The 19107-nt window shown below is 41.1% G+C and overlaps 1 protein-coding gene across 2 annotated transcripts in view; it reads right to left on the reverse strand.

The window, feature by feature from the left end:
• Nucleotides 1-4630: 4630 nt before the first annotated feature.
• The window catches only part of RASGEF1C (RasGEF domain family member 1C), a 79036-nt gene continuing 64559 nt past the window's right edge, over nt 4631-19107 (reverse strand). Inside the window, exons 8-14 of one of the 2 annotated variants that reach the window (XM_028718203.2) lie at nt 18545-18647; nt 18256-18335; nt 16987-17082; nt 10809-10904; nt 9871-9994; nt 8016-8088; nt 4631-6740 (exon numbers count right to left, since the gene is read on the reverse strand). In XM_028718203.2, the coding sequence (XP_028574036.2) occupies nt 6716-6740; nt 8016-8088; nt 9871-9994; nt 10809-10904; nt 16987-17082; nt 18256-18335; nt 18545-18647 (597 nt within the window). In that variant the 3' untranslated portion in view covers nt 4631-6715. Of the gene's footprint in view, nt 6741-7972; nt 8089-9870; nt 9995-10808; nt 10905-16986; nt 17083-18255; nt 18336-18544; nt 18648-19107 lie in introns of those variants that run through there. The other variant, XM_077924598.1, reaches the window with a different exon arrangement.

Raw genomic sequence — 19107 nt, forward strand, 5'->3', positions numbered from 1 at the left:
CCACGCAATCTCAAGTCTCAAGGACATTGGAGAAACACTGCTGTATTTACTGTAGGTTACTGTGCAGAGCCCTAGTAACAGTCTGATAGCTGGCAGACACAATAGGGATTACACAATATCTTATTCCATCCATATTCTGAGCCAATGTCCTAGTACTGAAAGTTAAAATATGTTTACTTAAAATAAATTGTGCATATCAACAGTATATGCAAATTTGGCTAGTTTTACATAAGTGTGGTTAACTTTTTGTGAAGTTTTACATTTTCCCCCCTGGAGTTTTGGTTGCAGGCAAAGAGTGGCGTAAGGGAAGGAAGTTGGCGGGTTAATTAATATGAGATATTGTTCTTAAATAAAATGTATCCCTTTGTTGGGTGCGGAGTAACAAAACGAGGCACAGAAGCTCATTCCATCCTAACCTTACAGCAGGGATGGGGCTTCTAGATGTTGTGGGACTCCACTCCCAGAATCCCTGACCACTGGTCATGCTGGCTGGGGCTGATGGGAGTTGAAATCCAACAACATCTAGAAGCCAAATATTCCTTATCCCTGCCATAGAGACTCTTGTTGACTGCACATGCACACTTTCAAATATATTTTTACAACTATTAAAGCTAAACTTGATTAAAACCAAACCACTCCTAGAAGTTAATTTTTTTTTAAAGGAATCTCAGCTCTTCACAGATACCTGATGTACAGTTCTTAGATTGTTTGTAGTTATGTTCAAGCCAGATAGACTTTAAACAAACTGCTGGATAGATTAGGGCTGTTCTGTAGTGATGTGGAACATCACCACAGGAAGCCAATTCAATAAACAGTGAAGAGAAAGCCTTGCACAGTTTTTCTAATGCTGTGAGCCTTATGTGAATTTTCAGCTGCCTTCAATGTTAAAAAGGTGCTCAACAGCACATTTGAGAAATAAGGCCACTTATTCAAATATATGGCTTTGTTTTATATCTTCACAATCTATAGTTGCGGTTCAACGTCTGACAATTCTACCTTCCAGTAAGATGCCCTGATATTAAGATCAGCTGGAGTTGCAGACTTCTTTTCAGACAACATACCAAATATTCTTGCATGATTTATTGTTAGGGAATCACTACAATTCTAGGACTATCTGCACCAGCGTGCAAGTGCTTAGGAGCAGAAAAATGAAGAGCTATGCCTTTCAAATATCAGACAATATGTCGTTGCCTCAGGCAGATGTACAAGCACACCCGTTTTGGATCAGAGCGTACGTCATCTTTCCAGAGTGCTATTATACATTGTTGGGAATTCGGTTTTACTTCCTACAGACATATCTGCTATGGACCACTGAAAACAAATTAGAATTTTCACTTTTAAAACGCAAGATCATCATTCACCACTTCCACATAATGTTAGCCATTATAGTCATAAACAGGCAATTTAAAAGATGCATGTATTTAAGCGAATGGCCATTTAGAGAATGCACATATGGCTCTGATTGTTATTCATGAATACATTCTAGAACTGGTTGGAATCTACGGAGTCTACACAGAAACCATTTTGGGACTGATTTCATACAGAAGGCTGTTAAGCTGAAAAGGACCTCTTTTCATCAGCACATATTCAAATGTTAATAGCAAACTCTTTAGGAAAACTGTATCAAAACTGGCTCTTGTTTTATCATCCTGGTTATCAGATAGCCTCCCTAAAAACATACCCCCCAAAACAGCCTATTAATTGACCAATAAAGTTTTGTTAAGTGTTTTTTTGGGGGCGGGGTGAGTAATCCAGGACCAACTAGCTTTTTTTAAAAAACAAACAAACAAACAACTAAGGAGAATGGACTTAGTTTTCAACTTCTTGTTCCTCTGTAACATCAGTGCAGCCAAATTGGTCAATGTGTAATGCTGCAACTATAGAGTGCAGATGTAATGCCCGATGAGCAGCCATAACATTTGCTTCATAGAATCATACAACTGGAGTCCACCTGCTAACTTCTTGGCCCATGCGGGAAATCCAAAATTCGATCAGTCCCAACAGACTTCTGTCTGAAGACTTCAATGACTAGGGAGAGGCCACTGCTTTCCTTGTCAATTGATTCCATTGTCAAACTGCTCTTACCATTAAGGAATTTCTCCTAATGCTCAACAAAAATCTGCCATCCTGTAATTTAAGCTCTAGTCCAGTCTTCTTCTTCCCTATTCTGTGGGACAGTCTTTCAGATATTTGAGGAGTACTATCATGTCCTCCCTCAGCATTCTCTTTTCCTGCCTAAGCATACTGAATGGAACTCAATATAGCGTTTTTCTCCCAGTGTGTAGTTCTGGAGGTTCTCCTAACCTCCACTGAACCAATTTTGGAGTGTGTGGAGGGCAGGCAGGGAGAGTAGAGGGAGGGGAGCCCCATTGCTCAAGTGGAAGTCCTTATACAGGGATTCTGCTGATAGACTGGCTAGGTGAATCCTGCCCATTCAGTTCCTTCAATTTTGATCACAGGATTTATTTTCTACACCTCTGACCCTCCTCTGAACCAATTTGAAATGCCCAGAATTGGTCATAATGTTCCAGATTATGTCTCCCTATTAGTACATAATAAAATGAAACTATTACTTCTATGACTTGGAGACTGTTGGTTGTACACAATGGTGTGCAAACAGACTTCCAAGGTCCACCCCCTTTCCCCACAACCCTTCATACACTCCCCTAAATTTACTCCCCAGCAGATCTGGAGGGTGCACAAGGGGCTGCAAGGGTGACAAGAAGAAAGGGAAACCCCACTGTGCAAGCCGAAGTCAACTTTTGATTTACTGCAGTCCCAGGATTCTTTTCACATGTACTGCTGCCAAACCATGTGTCTCTCGCCTTACACCTTGGCATGACTTCCCTCCACACTCACCCAATTGGAGGATTTTAGCATTTTTCTTACCTGGATTTCTTTTTGTTAAGGTCGACCCAGCTTCCCATTCTATCCAGGTCATTTTGCATTTAAATCCTGTCTTCTGAAACAATCTCTCCCAGTTTTGTGTCATCTGCAAATTTGATAAGGATAGCCTCCACCTGAATCCAGAGGTGGCTAACCTGTGCCCCTTCAGGTGCTGAACTCAAAACTCGATTGCCCATGGTCATAGATGATGGGAGCTGTAGTTTGTCAACATCTGGAGAACAAAAGATTATCCACCCCTGATCTAAATCATTGGTAAAGATGCTAAAGAGTACTGGATCCAGGATGAAGCACCATGGCACTCCACTTTAAAGCCCTCCAGTTTGATGAATAACACTGATGAGCACTCTTTGAGTAGTTTTCTAGCCAGCTCTGAATCTACTTGACAGTATTATCATCTAGCCCACAATTAACCACTTTGCCAATCAAAATATCACGGGGGACTTTGCCAAATGCTTTGTTAAATCACATCCACTGTGTTTCCACAATCCATTACACTAGTTAGCCAATGAAAAAGAGGAAGATAAGATTAGTTGGGCAGAATTTATTATTGACAAATCAATTCCGGCTTCTGCTAATCACTTTTTATCAAGATGCTTACAGACTGGCTGCTTCACATTCTGTTTGTCAAGGGTATTGCTGAGACCACCCCTCTAGTTCATTCCTGGTAGGGAACTCAATAAGAAATGCAACCAAGGATTCCAGCAATACAATACCCTTTATTAACTTTACTGCAGCATCTTCTCTAGTACCAAAGGCAAACTGACTGGTGTGTGGTTTGCCATATCCCCCCCCCCTTTGAAGATTAAGACAACCTTTGCCCTTTCTCCAGTCCTACAGCAACTCACCTGTTCTCTAAGGTTTCTCAGAGTCGGATCTCTTACCTCCAAGCCAGATGCTGAAAACCATTATGGAAAGAGACCTCAACAGATTTAACAGTGGGTCCATACACTGCAGCTCTCATGCAACAGCCACCCAAAACAACTTCTACATTGTGGCACTCTATGCGAAAAATGTACACTTTGTTAAAAACACAAAATCTTACCACATAGTGGTACTGATCACACAAATCAAGCTTGTATATAGACACTTGCCTGGTTGTCTGTGACAAATAAGAATCTGCCAAGGTGACCAGGCAATGAAACTTACAAAATATTTCCCCCTCTCTCTTTTTTGTCCGGTCTCTTTTAGGCTACAAGTACCATATTTTTCGCTCTATAGGACGCACTTTTTCCCCTCCAAAAATGAAGGGGAAATGTGTGTGCGTCCTATGGGGCGAATGCAGGCTTTCGCTGAAGCCTGGAGAGCGAGAGGGGTCGGTGTGCACCGACCCCTCTCGCTCTCCAGGCTTCAGGAAGCTATCCGCAAGCCTTCAGAGCCCAGCGGGAGTTCCCACTGGGCTCAGAAGGCTTGCGGATAGCAGCAAGCTCCGGGAGCGAAGGCAAGGTTGCGCGCAACCTCGCCGCCGCTCCCGGACCCGTTCTGGGGCCTGGGGAAGCTCGGGCTTTCCCTGCCCCAGCCCTGTGGCTAAAAATGAAGCCAAGACAGTGGGCGGGATTCATCCCGCTCGCTGTCTTGGCTTCTGCCAAAGCCGCGCACAGCCTCTCCCGGCTGGAGAGGTTGCGCGCGGCTAAAGACGAAGCTAAGACAGCCAGCGGGATGGATCCCACTCGCTGTCTTGGCTTCTTTGCTCTTTGGAGCTGGGGGAAAAAATCATTCCCCCCCTTTATCCCCCCCCCCCTAAAAACTAGGTGCGCCCTATGGTCCGGTGCGCCCTATGGAGCGAAAAATACGGTAATTCACATAGGGAGGGTGGGTGGGCAAGCAAGCATACATTTTCATGAGCTAGTAACTTATTTGTAAAAGACTGGCATAAAGTCTTTTCAAGCCAGCATTAGCTGCCATGATACAAGATGTCGCTGTAGAACACAAATAACAAGGGAGTGTATAAACAGGCTTTTCAAGAAGTGATAACACAAGTCCCTGTAGATGCAGTCATTGAGTTGCATTTCAGAGGTTAGGACTGCCTCATTTAAAAGAAAGCACCAGTGTCAGCTTCTGAGCAGCCCCAGAGGAAGTCTCATGTGGGTAAACACTCAGAGCTTGAAATCAACAGTCTAGCTAAGTTACTGTTCAAACACATCCTGGTGTCTAATGCTTGTTCACTAGAGTGTCTGTTTCATCCTTGATCGTTATGCTAAAAGCTTACATGTGGGAAACAGAGGTGGTTCTTGTGGATTGTACCAGCTGCCACTACATGTGAGAAGTAATGTGTGGCAATCAATTGTTCACAGGATACACCCAACTTCTATTTTCCTTCCAGCTTTTTTTTTTTTTTTTGAGATGGAAGAATCCTGAAATTTGGCTGTACCATGAATGCATTGATATGCACTTAAAGATGAGTGTCAGTTATCTTTTTTATATGTAGCGAGCACATGTCATTCCAAGACCAAACTTACAACATGTACAGTGTGGTTATCGACATCTGAACTGGTAATCCTGTTACAAAAACAGCCTCAGTTACTAAGTGAAGGCTTGCACACCTCCCCATAGTTCTATACAATTAGTGACGAGAGATATGAATTTCACTTCCATCCTATTACTCATATTTAAATTATTAAAAAGAGTTACATCTGCTTTACATGAAAGTACAATAACTAAGCAATTATTACTTGGCATTTGTATTATGCAGCAGCTTCCTGATCTCTACTGAACAACACAATAGATGGCAAACTGTTCACATAGAGGGAGAGCAGTGACCATAAAGAGAATTATAAAATAAGAAACCAACCTTATGAACAGTGTGTAGACAATTTTTTTACCAAAGTGCAACACTTCATGGAGTGAAAAGTGTTCTCTCAAATGCACTGGAAAAAGAGCCCCAACGTCTAGTAATTCCCCCTCTCAAATATTGTTTGCCTTAGACATGAAGACAAAATGAGCAGGCAAAAGGAAAATAACTGTTAGAGCCCTTAACAGATTAATCTTCCATCAATTGTCAATGAGGTAAGGCCCCTTTGAAGACTATTCTCTGAGTCATCAGTCAACAGAACTAGAGAATATGCTACATGCTTTATACAGAGGTAAGTATGACTGAAAGCCATTGACTTCATCAGAACAGCTTAGCAGTTGACTGTAAGGAAATAATAATAATGATATACACCCCAAACATAAGGAGAAATAATGAATGTTCACAGCTCATATGCTTCTGTATTATTATTTTTTTAAAAAGGGAAGCGTTTGCATGGATTTTTCCATACTGATGTGGCTTTGTATTAAGTCTTTTATCTCCTGCCATCAGAATATTGTTCACTGAGGCTGAAAGCTGTAGAGGAAAAAACAAGGTTTTCCTCCCCCTTATGTAGCAAGTGGCCAGATTAATGCTGTGTTTAGCATAATACACTTTTGACAGCTCTTGGAGAGTTATTGTCCGATACACCCTGCTTCAGAGATACACACCCTGTACCTTTCCAGTGAAAATCTTTTGTGTTTGCAGCATCATGGCTCTCCGTGCCATTTGCTCTTCCTTCAGCGGCAAGTGTAAACAGCGAGAAGAACTCTGTTCTGGTACAGCCATGAAGAAGCCACCTCCTGGCCTTTTGCTGTTCAAGAGTAGCTAGAAAACATCATTGTGCGTGCAGTAAAAATACACCTCTGAATCCAGTGAACCACAAATAGTCCAAAATGCGCACAAAAATAAAGAATAAAATCTCATAAATCCCAAATAGGCATCTTTGGAATCAGTAGTGCAAAGTAGTTTTGCTGATTTTTGTTTGTTTGTTTGTCCTACTGCAATTATAGAGCTTTAGCTTCAAGTCTTTCCTAAGATAGTTGTCCTGCAAAGGAGAAACGTGAGAATAGGTAAAAGAGCAAGAAAGTTAGTGTGACATAGAGTAATTCAGAATAGCCATGTTTTCTGTTCTGCACTGGATAGATGACTGGCTATGTCAAATGCCCAAGGGAAGTAACAGGAGCAAAGGAGAAACTCAGATGGTGCAGCCCTTACCTCAGGAGAATCTCTGAAATACCTACACTGCTGGGGCACATATTAAACAAGATGCCTTGCTGACCAAGCAATAGAGGAAACTATCACTCTCCATTTTACCACTTTTCTTAATCACATTTTGATATATTATCAAATGTTTCTAAGACACAAAGGCATGCATCTTCCAGCTATTTCCGTCCATGTATTGTGAGGACCACATTTAGGAAAGATAAGTGGCCACAAATAGCATTTTCAGTCTTAAAATTTGTCTTACTGTAGCAGTAAAAAGAAACTAAATAGTGAAGTTTTCTGTATTTAAGCTTTCTAACGAAGTCATATTATGAGCATTGCTACGCACTTTTTAAAAAAGGTAATAGTCCTGACCCTTCAATCTAATTCAGCTTGTTCATTCTAGAATCAGTATGTCACAGCAGAGTGGCTCCCATTTAACTAAGCCATCCTCTAAAAGCTAGGCTTCATGTGATGTGCCCTTTTATTCTATTGTCAGGGATGGAAACTAGCACAGCTATCTCTATGGTATAAGCGACACCAGCAACTGCAGCTGCATACTGCAACATAATCACTGGTAACAATTGGGTGGAAGAGAATACTTAAGGGTTCTCAAGTGTTGGAGACTTAGTTCAAAGGTCAATCTGAACCCAAGCAGCCATGATTGTGTTCTGGCCATTAGTGTACTTTCAGGCAAAAGTAAGTATCTTATAGTATTACTGCCTTTGAGCCAAGCTACACACACAAGTGCGTGTCACAGTAGTATGCCCTCCTTCCTCCACTTCTCCAGTATCAGTTGCCCCTTCCCAAAAGGGTTCTCCATTAAAAGGAGTCATCCATTACATGTGTGTGTGTGTGTGTGTGTGTGTATGTGTATGTGTTCACAGAAACAAAATTGTGCAGTTGGAAGGGACCACAAGAGTCATCTAGTCCAACCCCCTGCAATGCAGAAATCTGTTGCCTAACTTGGGGCTCAAACCCACAGCCCTGGAGATTAAAGAGTCTCATGTTCTACTAGCTGAGCTATGTGTGCAAACTCCAGTAGCCACCCTCTCTATGCCCATATCTACCTATTTCCACTTCAGAAGATCATGACCCAACATAAATGAAATAATACCTCAAGGTTTTCCACCTCTCTTTTTCAGTTTGGTTTTCCGGACTTTCACTTTCATAAGAAGCCAGATACAAACCTAAAAAATAGGAAGTTTTAAAAGGCAACATTCCTTATTGAGACGATCAGTAGCCCACAAGGGAGCATTCTAATCAAACAAGGAGGTTTATGTTTCTTAGGTATGTTGACACTCATCTGCACACTTAGTGGGACTCACATCTGAGTAAGCATGCACAGGATCAAGCAACACATGCTCAAAGTTCTTAAATATCTGTAACCAGAGTTTAAACTTAATGGGTGATTGGAGCCAGCATGAATGGAGATACAGATGTGCATCTGGATCTTCATCCCCATACCTATTCAAATGTTAATTGACTGAATTGGCCACAGACAGCTTCTACTAAAGAGGAAAAGATGTGCATCTTCATTCAGACCAACCACTTGTTAGTGCAACCGGTACTGGACCATATCAGTGTATGTATCATCATGGGTGATAACTACACATATAAAGTGTAAAAGGTTCTTCTACAACAGGACTGGGGAACTCCAGGTGGAGCTGGACTACAACTCCCAACATCCCTGACCACTGGCCATGCTCACTGGGGCTGATGGGATTTGGGGTCCAACACTATCTAGAAGGTCGCAGCTCTGCTCAAATGAGAAGTAGCATCAACCAAGAGAAATAGTGTGCAAAGCAATCTTAGTTGGGGAAAGGGACTGGCCAAAAGTCTGACATGGAACACAGGAGGAACCAGTCTGGTTAGGAGAGTCAGCTCAGGCTGTGGAGGCTACAGCCAAGAGCCCTTCGAACTTGTGGATTAAATCTGGGCTGCCTGGTTTATTCCTGGACTCTCTGGCAGCCTCAGAAGTCTTTCCAGACCTGCTTTCTCCTTACCAACCTGTGGGCTTCACCTTCCTGGAATCAATACTTAAACAAGTTAGAGTTCCTGTCTTGGACTCTAACAGGAGATCTTCTGAAATGCCTTTGGCTGTTCCAGAAGACTCTGAGCACTGCCAGAGTTACGCTCTTCTTGTTTCCTTTTTATAGAGCTCACTATAATTATTATATAGATATATGTTAGCTTGGGCAGCTGTTGCTTGTGCAGCTTGGACATAATTTTTCCTTGCTACATTCTAAATGCATGTGTGGCCAGTGAAGTCTCAGCTGTCCTGTTTGATTAATGTGGATGAGTTTTAAAGACTGCTCTTTAAAAATCAAAAAGTTCAGAAGCAAACTAAAAGTCGGTGAAGCCTATGGGCATGTCTAGGCAAAGCTAGCAAATTCAGCCCTTATCTCCGATGCTGATGATAATGGGATACGACTGATTTAACCCATTAGGAGACGGCAGAGAGCAACATGATAGATTGGATGGGTAGGAAGAAAAGTCAGACAAAAACTCATTTGCAAATGGGTATGATTAATTACATGATGAAAGAACTGAATTGAAAGGGTTCTCCCCCTTTAAGCACATATTAAGAAGAGGTAACTAGATCTCTGCTGTGAGCTGAGCTCTGCTTTTCCTGCCTACAGCCATCACAAACTCAGAGAGAGATAGACTGGTTGACTTATAGGGAACAGTAACTCTGTCTTTGAATGTTTTCAGCAATGACATTCAGAACTGCCCCTTATAGTATGACTGTCAGGCCTGTTTCTCTGTGAGCACTGCATGCAGATGATTTGCTACGAGCAAGATGCCTTGTCAAAAAGTTATGGAAACAACAAAGGCCCAGATAATCCTTCTTATATTGTAGACAATGGATCTGTGCGATGACACATTTTGAAAATCATATTTTATCATTAACTATGGAACAATGCTAGTAGTGAACCACTATAGCATTTGTCAAAAAAGGAATTTCTTACCATCTTCAGTAAAGATGGGCGCAGTATGTAAATAGTGGATGATGTTATCATCTCGCTCAAATGGACATTCTACTTGTTTCCATGTTATAAATTCACCTACTTGCTTAGCCAGTTCCAGGAATTTCTGCAAGGATTGGGGAAGAAAAAGTATTGTCTAGGTAAATGGAATTTGTGTGTCAGTAAAATTATTTTTGTGGTTTTAACATTCCTCAAAAATGTTAGCTGCTTAATGTGTCTGGTATATTATTTTTAAAAGGTAGGAGCAAGTGGGTTGTTTGTCCAGCACAGCTTTCCTTGTGTTTCTGTAACACATGAAAGGAAATGATGGTGCTTTGGTAACTGCATATGAAAGGCAGTATAGAAATATTTTAAAGAAAAGAGTTATGCAGTTGTAATAAAATCTGCATATCTCAGGTACGTAATGCACATGTCTCACACAATATACACAGGCTACTCTTTTCCTCTGCTGCTATTAAACTGTGTTTTAAATAACAGGCATTTCATGCAACACTTGGACTATAAAATTACAACAGTTTTGGTGGAACTGAATATGAACCAGAAGTTTAATCCCACCAACTGCTCTACCTTTTAAAACATGTAAAACAAAAAAATTAAAATCTCTGAAGGGGGAGATAACTTTTGAGTAGTTGGGGGGGTTCAGCATGAAAGGGAGTTGGGGACACCCCCCCCCCCCGGTGTGTGCATGGTGTTTCTGCATATGAGCTTTTGGACCATGCCATCTGAAATTGAAAATTCTTAAGTAAAAAATGTTTAAAGGATTTATATGAAAAAGTCTGCTGGGAATTGTTTGACTTTGGGGGTAATCAAGGTAATAATGTTTTGTTCATGTATGGTTTTTGTTGCATTCTGGAAAGTAAGCACAAGGGCTCAAAGAACCTATCAACCACTTGCTTGACAAAGATGTTTGCTGCACGTACTTCAAAGTTGACATGTCCATTTGGAAGGCGGTTGGCGCAACCTTCATTCAAAAAGTAAATGTCTTTGATCAGTAGGCTGAAGAAGGGGATCACAATCTGTGAAAAGAATGACATGACTATTATCTTTTGCAGTTCTGTTCTTTATGCATGAAAGAACTGTTCATTCACAAGAAGAAAAGAGAGATTAACTTTTCAGTGTACAGTACTACTCTAATGACGAAATACTAATACTAGTGAGGCCTAGAGGAGATACAAGAGATAACAACCCACAAAATAGCTGTCATGCTGAAGGGATTTTCTCTGTGAATTGGCAAAACACAATCTATCTAAGCTTTGTGGAATTAAGGTTTCAGTTTATTACCTATTAATATTTCAGTAACATTGATATTTAACACCATTTTGTTAACATTAACATTTTAATAAGCAAGCTGATTAACTTTCACCAGTGCACAGACAGTAAAGAGGCAAAGAGCACAATGAAGTTGCATAAGCCCTTGATAAAGTGAGAATTAACAATTAAACCCCAGTCAAGCCAACATATAGAAAAGTAGATGCTCATGACTTAACATGACAAAGGCTCTGATTTAAAGAATTTTCACAGGGGGGAACGAAAGATATGCCGTGAAGTCGGTACCTATCTGCTGGATGTTTCACACTAAGTTTGATCCTCACCTGGTGTAAATTTCAAAAGTATCAAATGAAGCAACATGGATTTACTTTGGGTATCTATCTTGTCTTATACCATGTTTGGTATATACCAAAATATACCATATTTATTTTTTATTCAGATTCAGAACTGTGCTTAACTTACCAAGTCTGGGGACTATATGGTTTTCACTATATGGATTTATGTACTTTTGTTTTAAATTGCTTAGATTTTTTTTTTACAGTGAAATAGTGGTCTATAAATACTTTTATATATGAAAATAATACTTGAGTAATACAAACTTAAAACATTAACATAGCTTGATCATAATCTGTGAAATGCCTGGAAAAAGAGGGAAGGCTTAATTTAGGCACCCAAAAGATGTCAGTATCCATGCCAGGTGGACTTCACTTGAGAAAGTATTCCATAGCATTCTATTCAGATATATAAACATGGACACGACTAAATGACTAAACAGCAACAACACTACATATTCCTCTGCCACTGCCCATATACTTGACTGACTGTAGACAGTTTTCTCTCAGATGCTTTATCAGCCAAGGACAGGGCAAAGGTAGATAAGCAAGTCTGCTAGGTTATTCTGCAGAGCAACAATGGTCTATTCATTTCACTATAACTTGACCTGGAGTGTAGCTCGCAAGGGTCTTATAAGGGCAGCTCCTCTTCACTCATAAAACACTGTGCCAGGTTCCCTGAAGAAGATTTAAGCTCACCTAGCTAGTGAATTCCTGTCTCTCCTACAGGAGCTATAGTTTCTATTAAAGTGAGAATGAATAAGTCAGCTGGGCATATCTTTCAAATATATCCCCAGGTCCTTTGGTACGGTAAATGAACTGAACTGTAACTTAAGTACACACTAGAGTACTATAGCCTTGAGGAAAGGTAAGACTCTGGAAAAGTGTAGCAGTAAAGTAGTCATTTGGTTTGGCAACCAATGTCCTCAAGTTATTTATGGTACTGGTGTTCCTGAGCAGTATGTGCATCAAAAAAAGAAAGTGAGTGGGAATCCCCTTGCTGAAGCTAAAATATTCAAGAAACAAAAGTAAGTGTATGTTAAAAGGATAACGTAGCTGCTCCTCTCCTGTCACTCTCCCCTATCAAAAGCCAATCTTCATATTGAAAAATTAGCCCTAATGTGGTTCCACTAGTAAGTGAATTGTAACAGGATATAATTATCAGTGCTTCCACAAATTAGGATAATTTGCATACGGTAATTTGCAACAGATAATGTTCTGATGCCCTAGAGAATAGCCTAACTTAGCATGTTTACTTTGCTTGTGTTTAGTAAACAAAGCTAGCCTGATTTCTTATTTGCAATTGGCAGCCATTCATTGTTACTAATGACCTTAAGACACAGAAAATTTTCCAGCAGAAAAACAGAGCACTCTGGGGAAAATTCATATCCACATCACTGATGATAATAGGGTATAAAGTGGCGGTGAATGACTGACGAGGAAAAAGATCTTGAGGTCATAGTGGATAGATTGTTGAAAATGTTAACCCAGTTTGTGGCTGGCAGCTGTGAAAAAGGTAAATGCCATGTTAGGGATCATTAGGAAATGGATTGAAGTGAAATCTGCTAATATCATAATGTCATCATGCGCTGCAACCATACTTGGAATACTGTGAGCAGTTCTGATTGCCACACATCAACAAGAATGCTGCATTTTAACCACTTCACACATTGCTTTTCCCGTGATTTATCTGTATATATGTTGTAAGTTGGATTTCTGATATGTATTTTAACCTATTTTGTATTTTCTGGTGTGTTTGTGTAGATGGAAGTTGTGTGAGAGATCATTTTGAACCAGTTGAAATTAGTGCACTGTCACAAGCTGGGCCAAGGGACTGATGAAAGAGTCATCATTAGGCAAATAATGAGAAGAGCACATAAAGTACCCTCAAACTCTGACCCTCCTGTGAACTGCTACATGAAATGGGTTGGTTCAACTATGCTAGATATACTGTCAGGGGCATTCTGGGGTGGGGGTGGTCTGCCCCGGGTACCATTCCAAAGGGGGGGGTGTGTGACAAGATGCTGACCCCTGATTGGTGGCACCCCCCGGGGCACACACCGCTCACCGCGTCCCCCCAGGATGCACGCCCCCCTAGGCCGCATGCCACGCCCCATGGGACGAGCACCGCTCTGGGTACTGGAGCAGGTTGCTTCACCTCTGCATATTGTTGCTTTTAATCTTTACAGCCGTACATGGCTTGGACCCGAAATACCTGTTAAGAGTGCCTTCTCTCACATCAGTCAACCTGTCCACTGAGACAGCCACCTGAGACCTTTCTGCACTACACAATCTTTACTGGTCGAGGGAGCCGGCGTTTGTTCGCAGACAGCTTCCGGGTCATGTGGCCAGCATGACTAAGCCGCTTCTGGTGAACCAGAGCAGTGCACGGAAACGCCGTTTACCTTCTTGCTGGAGTGGTACCTATTTATTTACTTGCACTTGATGTGCTTTCGAACTCTAGGTGGGCAGGAGCAGGGACCGAGCAACTGGAGCTCACCCCGTCGCGGATATTCGGACCACCGACCTTCTGATTGGCAAACCCTAGGCTCTGTGGTTTAGACCACAGCGCTACCCGCGTCCCTTACAATCTCAAGTGTAATTGCTGGCAACTACACAGAGAGAGCCTCCTCACCTTTGCAATCCCCTCAGGGGGCCTGCCGGGTGCCCTCATTAGGTAAAAAAGTAAAGGTAAAGGACCCCTAGACAGTTAAGTCCAGTCAAAGGCAACTGTGGGATTCGGCACTCATCTTGCTTCAGGCCGAGGGAGTCAGACCCCAACTGCAGAGTGATGCCAGCATTACTGAGTTGGTGCACAGCTTCTTTCACCTAACAAAATAGAGCCTTCCAGGGGGTGGGCCTGGGGTATCCTGGGATCTGCTGGATCCTGAGCCAGACCCGCAGCCATCACATGAAGGCATGGGAGGGGTAGGTTGGTGCAGTGATCTGCCTGACCCCCCGCCCCCACCTTTTGGCCCAGCTGCCAACTTTGGCAAGGCAGTAAAAAAAAAAAAAAAGCCCTGCTGAGGTGAGAGGTGTGCATAGAGGTAAAGATTGCTCCCCAACTCTATTTATTATATTGTAGTTTTCTGTATTATTTCTAAATTCAAATCTGCTCTTCAGTGAATATTTCAATCCCTGGATGGGGTGGGGAATATTATTATTATTATTATTATTATTATTATTATTATTATTATTATAGATAATATATGGAAAAAATAATATATGTAAATCACGGAATCCATAAAAACAAGTCCAATAAATCACATGAACAAATTAACAATCCCATGATTTTAAAAAACCTACACTAAGGGCAACAATTAGAATTCCCCACTCACTTCCACTCTGTCTGTCATACAAAGACGGCCCCACTATTTCTAAATTTTGCATCATTCTCTTCTTTTTTACTATTACTGTATACTTTTTTGTACTTTTCCTTTTTCTTGAGTGTCTTGGAAGCGTAAATACATATTGAAGGGGCAGGATATAAATTATGTAAATAAACAATGAATGACTTAACTATAAACAAATTTTTAAAAAATCAAAAACAGAGAGTCGTGGAATGTACCCCAGCTTTCCAAAGTAGAAAGCATCAATATACAATGTAAGAATGTCATTTTGGCTTCCCTGTTCAGATCCTACTCTTCTGCATAGCCCTAAATTAAATTCTCCACACAGTTACTTTCTGATAACAGTCCATTGGAATGCATGACACATTGAATGTGTAGTCTACTGTGAGCAGCAGTCACTGTGTCTGCTTCAACGTGCTGAGAATTTGCAAGTCAAATCAGATAGTCAATTAAGGTCTTAAGATATTCATCTCCTGCACTTGCCTGGAAAAAAATCCACTCCATGGTGTAATATACACTTCCATTCAAATAACGAATCCTCTGTATGCGTGTGGGTATGCACACTTTCAACAGCAACTCACAACTCAAAGCTGTGTTTTTTAACTTTCAAAAAATATACTACCTGATTTAATTAATTTAACCTCTGTCTTTCCCCCCATTTCTATTCAAGCATTAAGAAAACTAAGCCCAAAGTGTCAGATTATATTATATACCGGTAGTTCAAAAGAAGGAGGGAGGGCTTGGATATACAACCAGCAGTGGACAATATTTATCTTTAAATTAATAGCAATCACATTTCATTTCATTTGACCCAGGGCGAGTAAAAATATTACATTTTTTTTTAAAAAATGAAGAAATGACATTAAGGCTTGGAGAGCAGAATTATAGCTATAGTGGCTGTGGGATTTGAAAACACCAAACCATGATGAGGTGCTGGATTTGATGCATAAACACCTTCTTGGCAACTATCACATTATGCATTCAGTTAAAGGAGGATGTAGTCTTTATCCCTTGCGTTTCCATCTGACTATTAACCTTCTGCTGCCCTTGGTTTTAAAGAGAAACTTTCCCATGTAACCAGCATGAATGACTTCCACAGGAAATGAGATAAGTAATAGAGAAACAGGCTTGCATGGCTATACCTTAGAGACAGACTGCATAAGCATCTTAAAAGTATCAGCTTCTCATTCAAGCGTGAATGTGGCTGTCTCATATTCATTTCCTTATTATATATATCCTTCCTTATTAGACCTCTTATCATCTCCCTATGGATCTATTTGTTCAGACTAGGGCAAAAGATTCCCCAGTGGTGTGGGCTCTTCCCCACCTCGCTACTTGCAGCTGAGGCAATCAGGGAGCCAAATTCTGAGCCTATATACTGTAATTGCAGAATCTTCATTTCAAAGGACCTGCACCACATTGTCTTGTCTCTGCTCCAGAGGGCTGGGGAACCCTCCAGTGGGGGAACGAGGAATCACTGAGTATTTCTTTCCTTCCTGCTCTGCTGATAGAAGACACTGACAGCTGAGCAACAGTTGGATGTAACCTTCAGAATATCACAGTATTTTGCCTCTCATGCAGGGATGCTGAAAAGATGAACAACTATAAAACCAGCCAGTATGGGCTGTGAAAAGAAACAGTTCCAGTGCAGCATGGTGATCTGGAGCAGGTGAAGGAGACACAGGCTGAGTCGCATGGACCATATGTCAGGAGTGCTCTGATGGTGTTTCCTGCTTGGCAGAGGGTTGGACTCGATGGCCCTTGTGGTCTATTCCAACTCTATGATTCTATGATTCTAATGTATGACTTTGTCCAGTCAATTATCTCTCAGCCTAACCTACCTTTATTGTTGTAAGGATAATATTGGTGTAGAAGCATGTTTACAGTCGTACCTCGGGTTACAGATGCTTCAGGTTGCGTTTTTTCGGGTTACGGACCCGCTGAAACCCAGAAGTACCAGAATGGGTTACTTCCGGGCTCGCACATGCGCAGAAGCACCAAATCGCAACCCGCGCGTGCGCAGATGTGCCGCTGCGGGTTGCGAACGTGCATCCCGCACGGATCACGTTCGCAACCCGAGAGTCCACTGTATTGGTGCTGAGCTTCTTGGCGGAAAAATAAGATGATGATAATAATAATAATAATACCTTTTCCCTGTTGCTGTGTGCTGTTAGGGACCGATGTGCAGCTCCCCGCAATGCAGTTCTGTAGTTATAAAAATTACCTGTAGGGTCCATTTGATGCTAGAGAGGAAGAAAACATTGGAAGATCAAAAGATATTTTGAATTGCCTTTGCAGTGCAAAGGTGATGTGGTAAGCAATACAGGTGAACTGGAAACAAAACTACCCAACACCTCCTTTTCAGGTCAATTTCTATTCATTTATTTTCACCTAGTTTCTTAAGAGTGACCAGTCCGTAACATTTGTGTCATGATAAAAACCCTTCAGTTCTCTAAGAGTGCTTCTAAAGATGCTTCCATATGATGATTTTTATTGTTGTTGTTAGTGGCCACTACTTATTTTGTTGTTGTTAGGCACAGACAAACACACAGAGCACACATGGTTCACCCTAATGGCAGAATATTAAACGGCAACTGCCACTCCTCGATTAATCTGTTTCCAGACTGCAGAGCGATGCCAGGATTGTACAGTGGTGCAACCATGTAATTACATCAAACACTTATGCATGTGTGTGTGTGAACATGCACATACATCTACAAATGAGACAGGCCTACTTCAACTTTGTATGCTGGACAAACTGGCAGTCCACTCGGTTTTCCAAGAGAGCCCACTTGTACCAAGACAAGCAAAGGTGTGTGCCAAGAAGGACTGACTGAAGTGGTAACAACAGTTGTATAGTATGTAGAACTTGTTAACTGAATTAAGAAGCACAGGTATACCTGAGGGTTGCTCCTTAAAATGATCTTCTGAAAGTACCCTAAAGAGGAAATGGCTTGCCTAACTTACATTATCATAGGAACCTCAGCAGTGAGCCTCACAATTGATTCCAAGCAAATACAGATATTTCCCAAATTACCACAGGATAGTCTGATGTGCAATTTTCCCTGCTGACAGATTTCAGGCACTGATTGCCCATAACTTGGTAGTTGTTTGATATTTTCTCTGGTTTTAATGCCCGCCAATCCTAGCATGAGGGTTGCTAGTTAAGTCAAGATAACACCAGAATTCAGTATAGCTCTTAACCATGGTCTGCACTAAATAGACAAGTCTGGAAAAGAATACATTTGCACCCATTTGTGGTCTGGACTTTATTCCTGATATTTCTGCTTTTTACTTCTTTTCCATCTTTAATTTAACGTGATATGCAAAGCCCATCATATCATTTGGCCCTTGCCTAGCAATATCCAGTTTAAATAAATGCATGAATAGCAAATACGTAATTCTGAACATTTTACCTCAAGGATAAAAAATTTGGCTGTTTTCACTTTTGACCAAGTCTTCTTTAACCTGGAGACTGGACTCATGTTCATACCGGCTGGAGGAAAATAAGAGGAAAAAGAACAGAGGAAGACTTTATTGTTGTGGTTGCTGCTATTGTTGTTGCTGTTACGGTTATTGTTACTATTATTACAATTTATTATCCACTCTTCACCCTAAGGTCCCAGGGCAGGTTACAACAATTAGGAAAGGGAATCTACTTTACATATCCCTAATATCATTCAGGAATGACAATAACACACTTACATATGATAGCCATCAGTGAGTTAAAATTCCCGATGTTAAAGCACTCGCGAGCAACATCAATGAAAAACTCAATGACTTGTGCTCTCTGCTTCTTTTTTGCAGGCTGCAAATAAACAGACAGATAAAACAGCTATGGAAGACAAGTGTAAAAAAAACCCTGGGAGATGTCAGAACACTGTGCCAGACAGAGATGCCCTATTCTACAGTTCAATTGATTTCAAAACAGCTACAAAATCCCATTCAAGCTGTTTGATTAATGACACTCATTGCTGGCAACTTGCAAAATCAAAGATCCTACCAGGGAGAGTGACCAAAGTCTATTATACCTTTAAAAATGTCTTCAAGCAATGACCCAACATTGACACATAAACCTGTACTCTAAAGACTATTAATTCCACTGATAGTCTGTCCAACTAGCTATCAATAAAATGTCAATTACTGTAACTTTTTCTGGGCTTGGTGCCAATCAGTGCAATTTTTTCTGGACTTGGTCTTAAGAGGAGAGAAAAGACATTAATCTTGAAATTAGTAGATTTCTGGAGAATTTTCTTTTGTGTTTCTTG

The sequence above is a fragment of the Podarcis muralis genome, chromosome 2, assembly GCF_964188315.1.
Source record: "Podarcis muralis chromosome 2, rPodMur119.hap1.1, whole genome shotgun sequence".
In the NCBI taxonomy this organism is placed as follows: Eukaryota; Metazoa; Chordata; class Lepidosauria; order Squamata; family Lacertidae; genus Podarcis; species Podarcis muralis.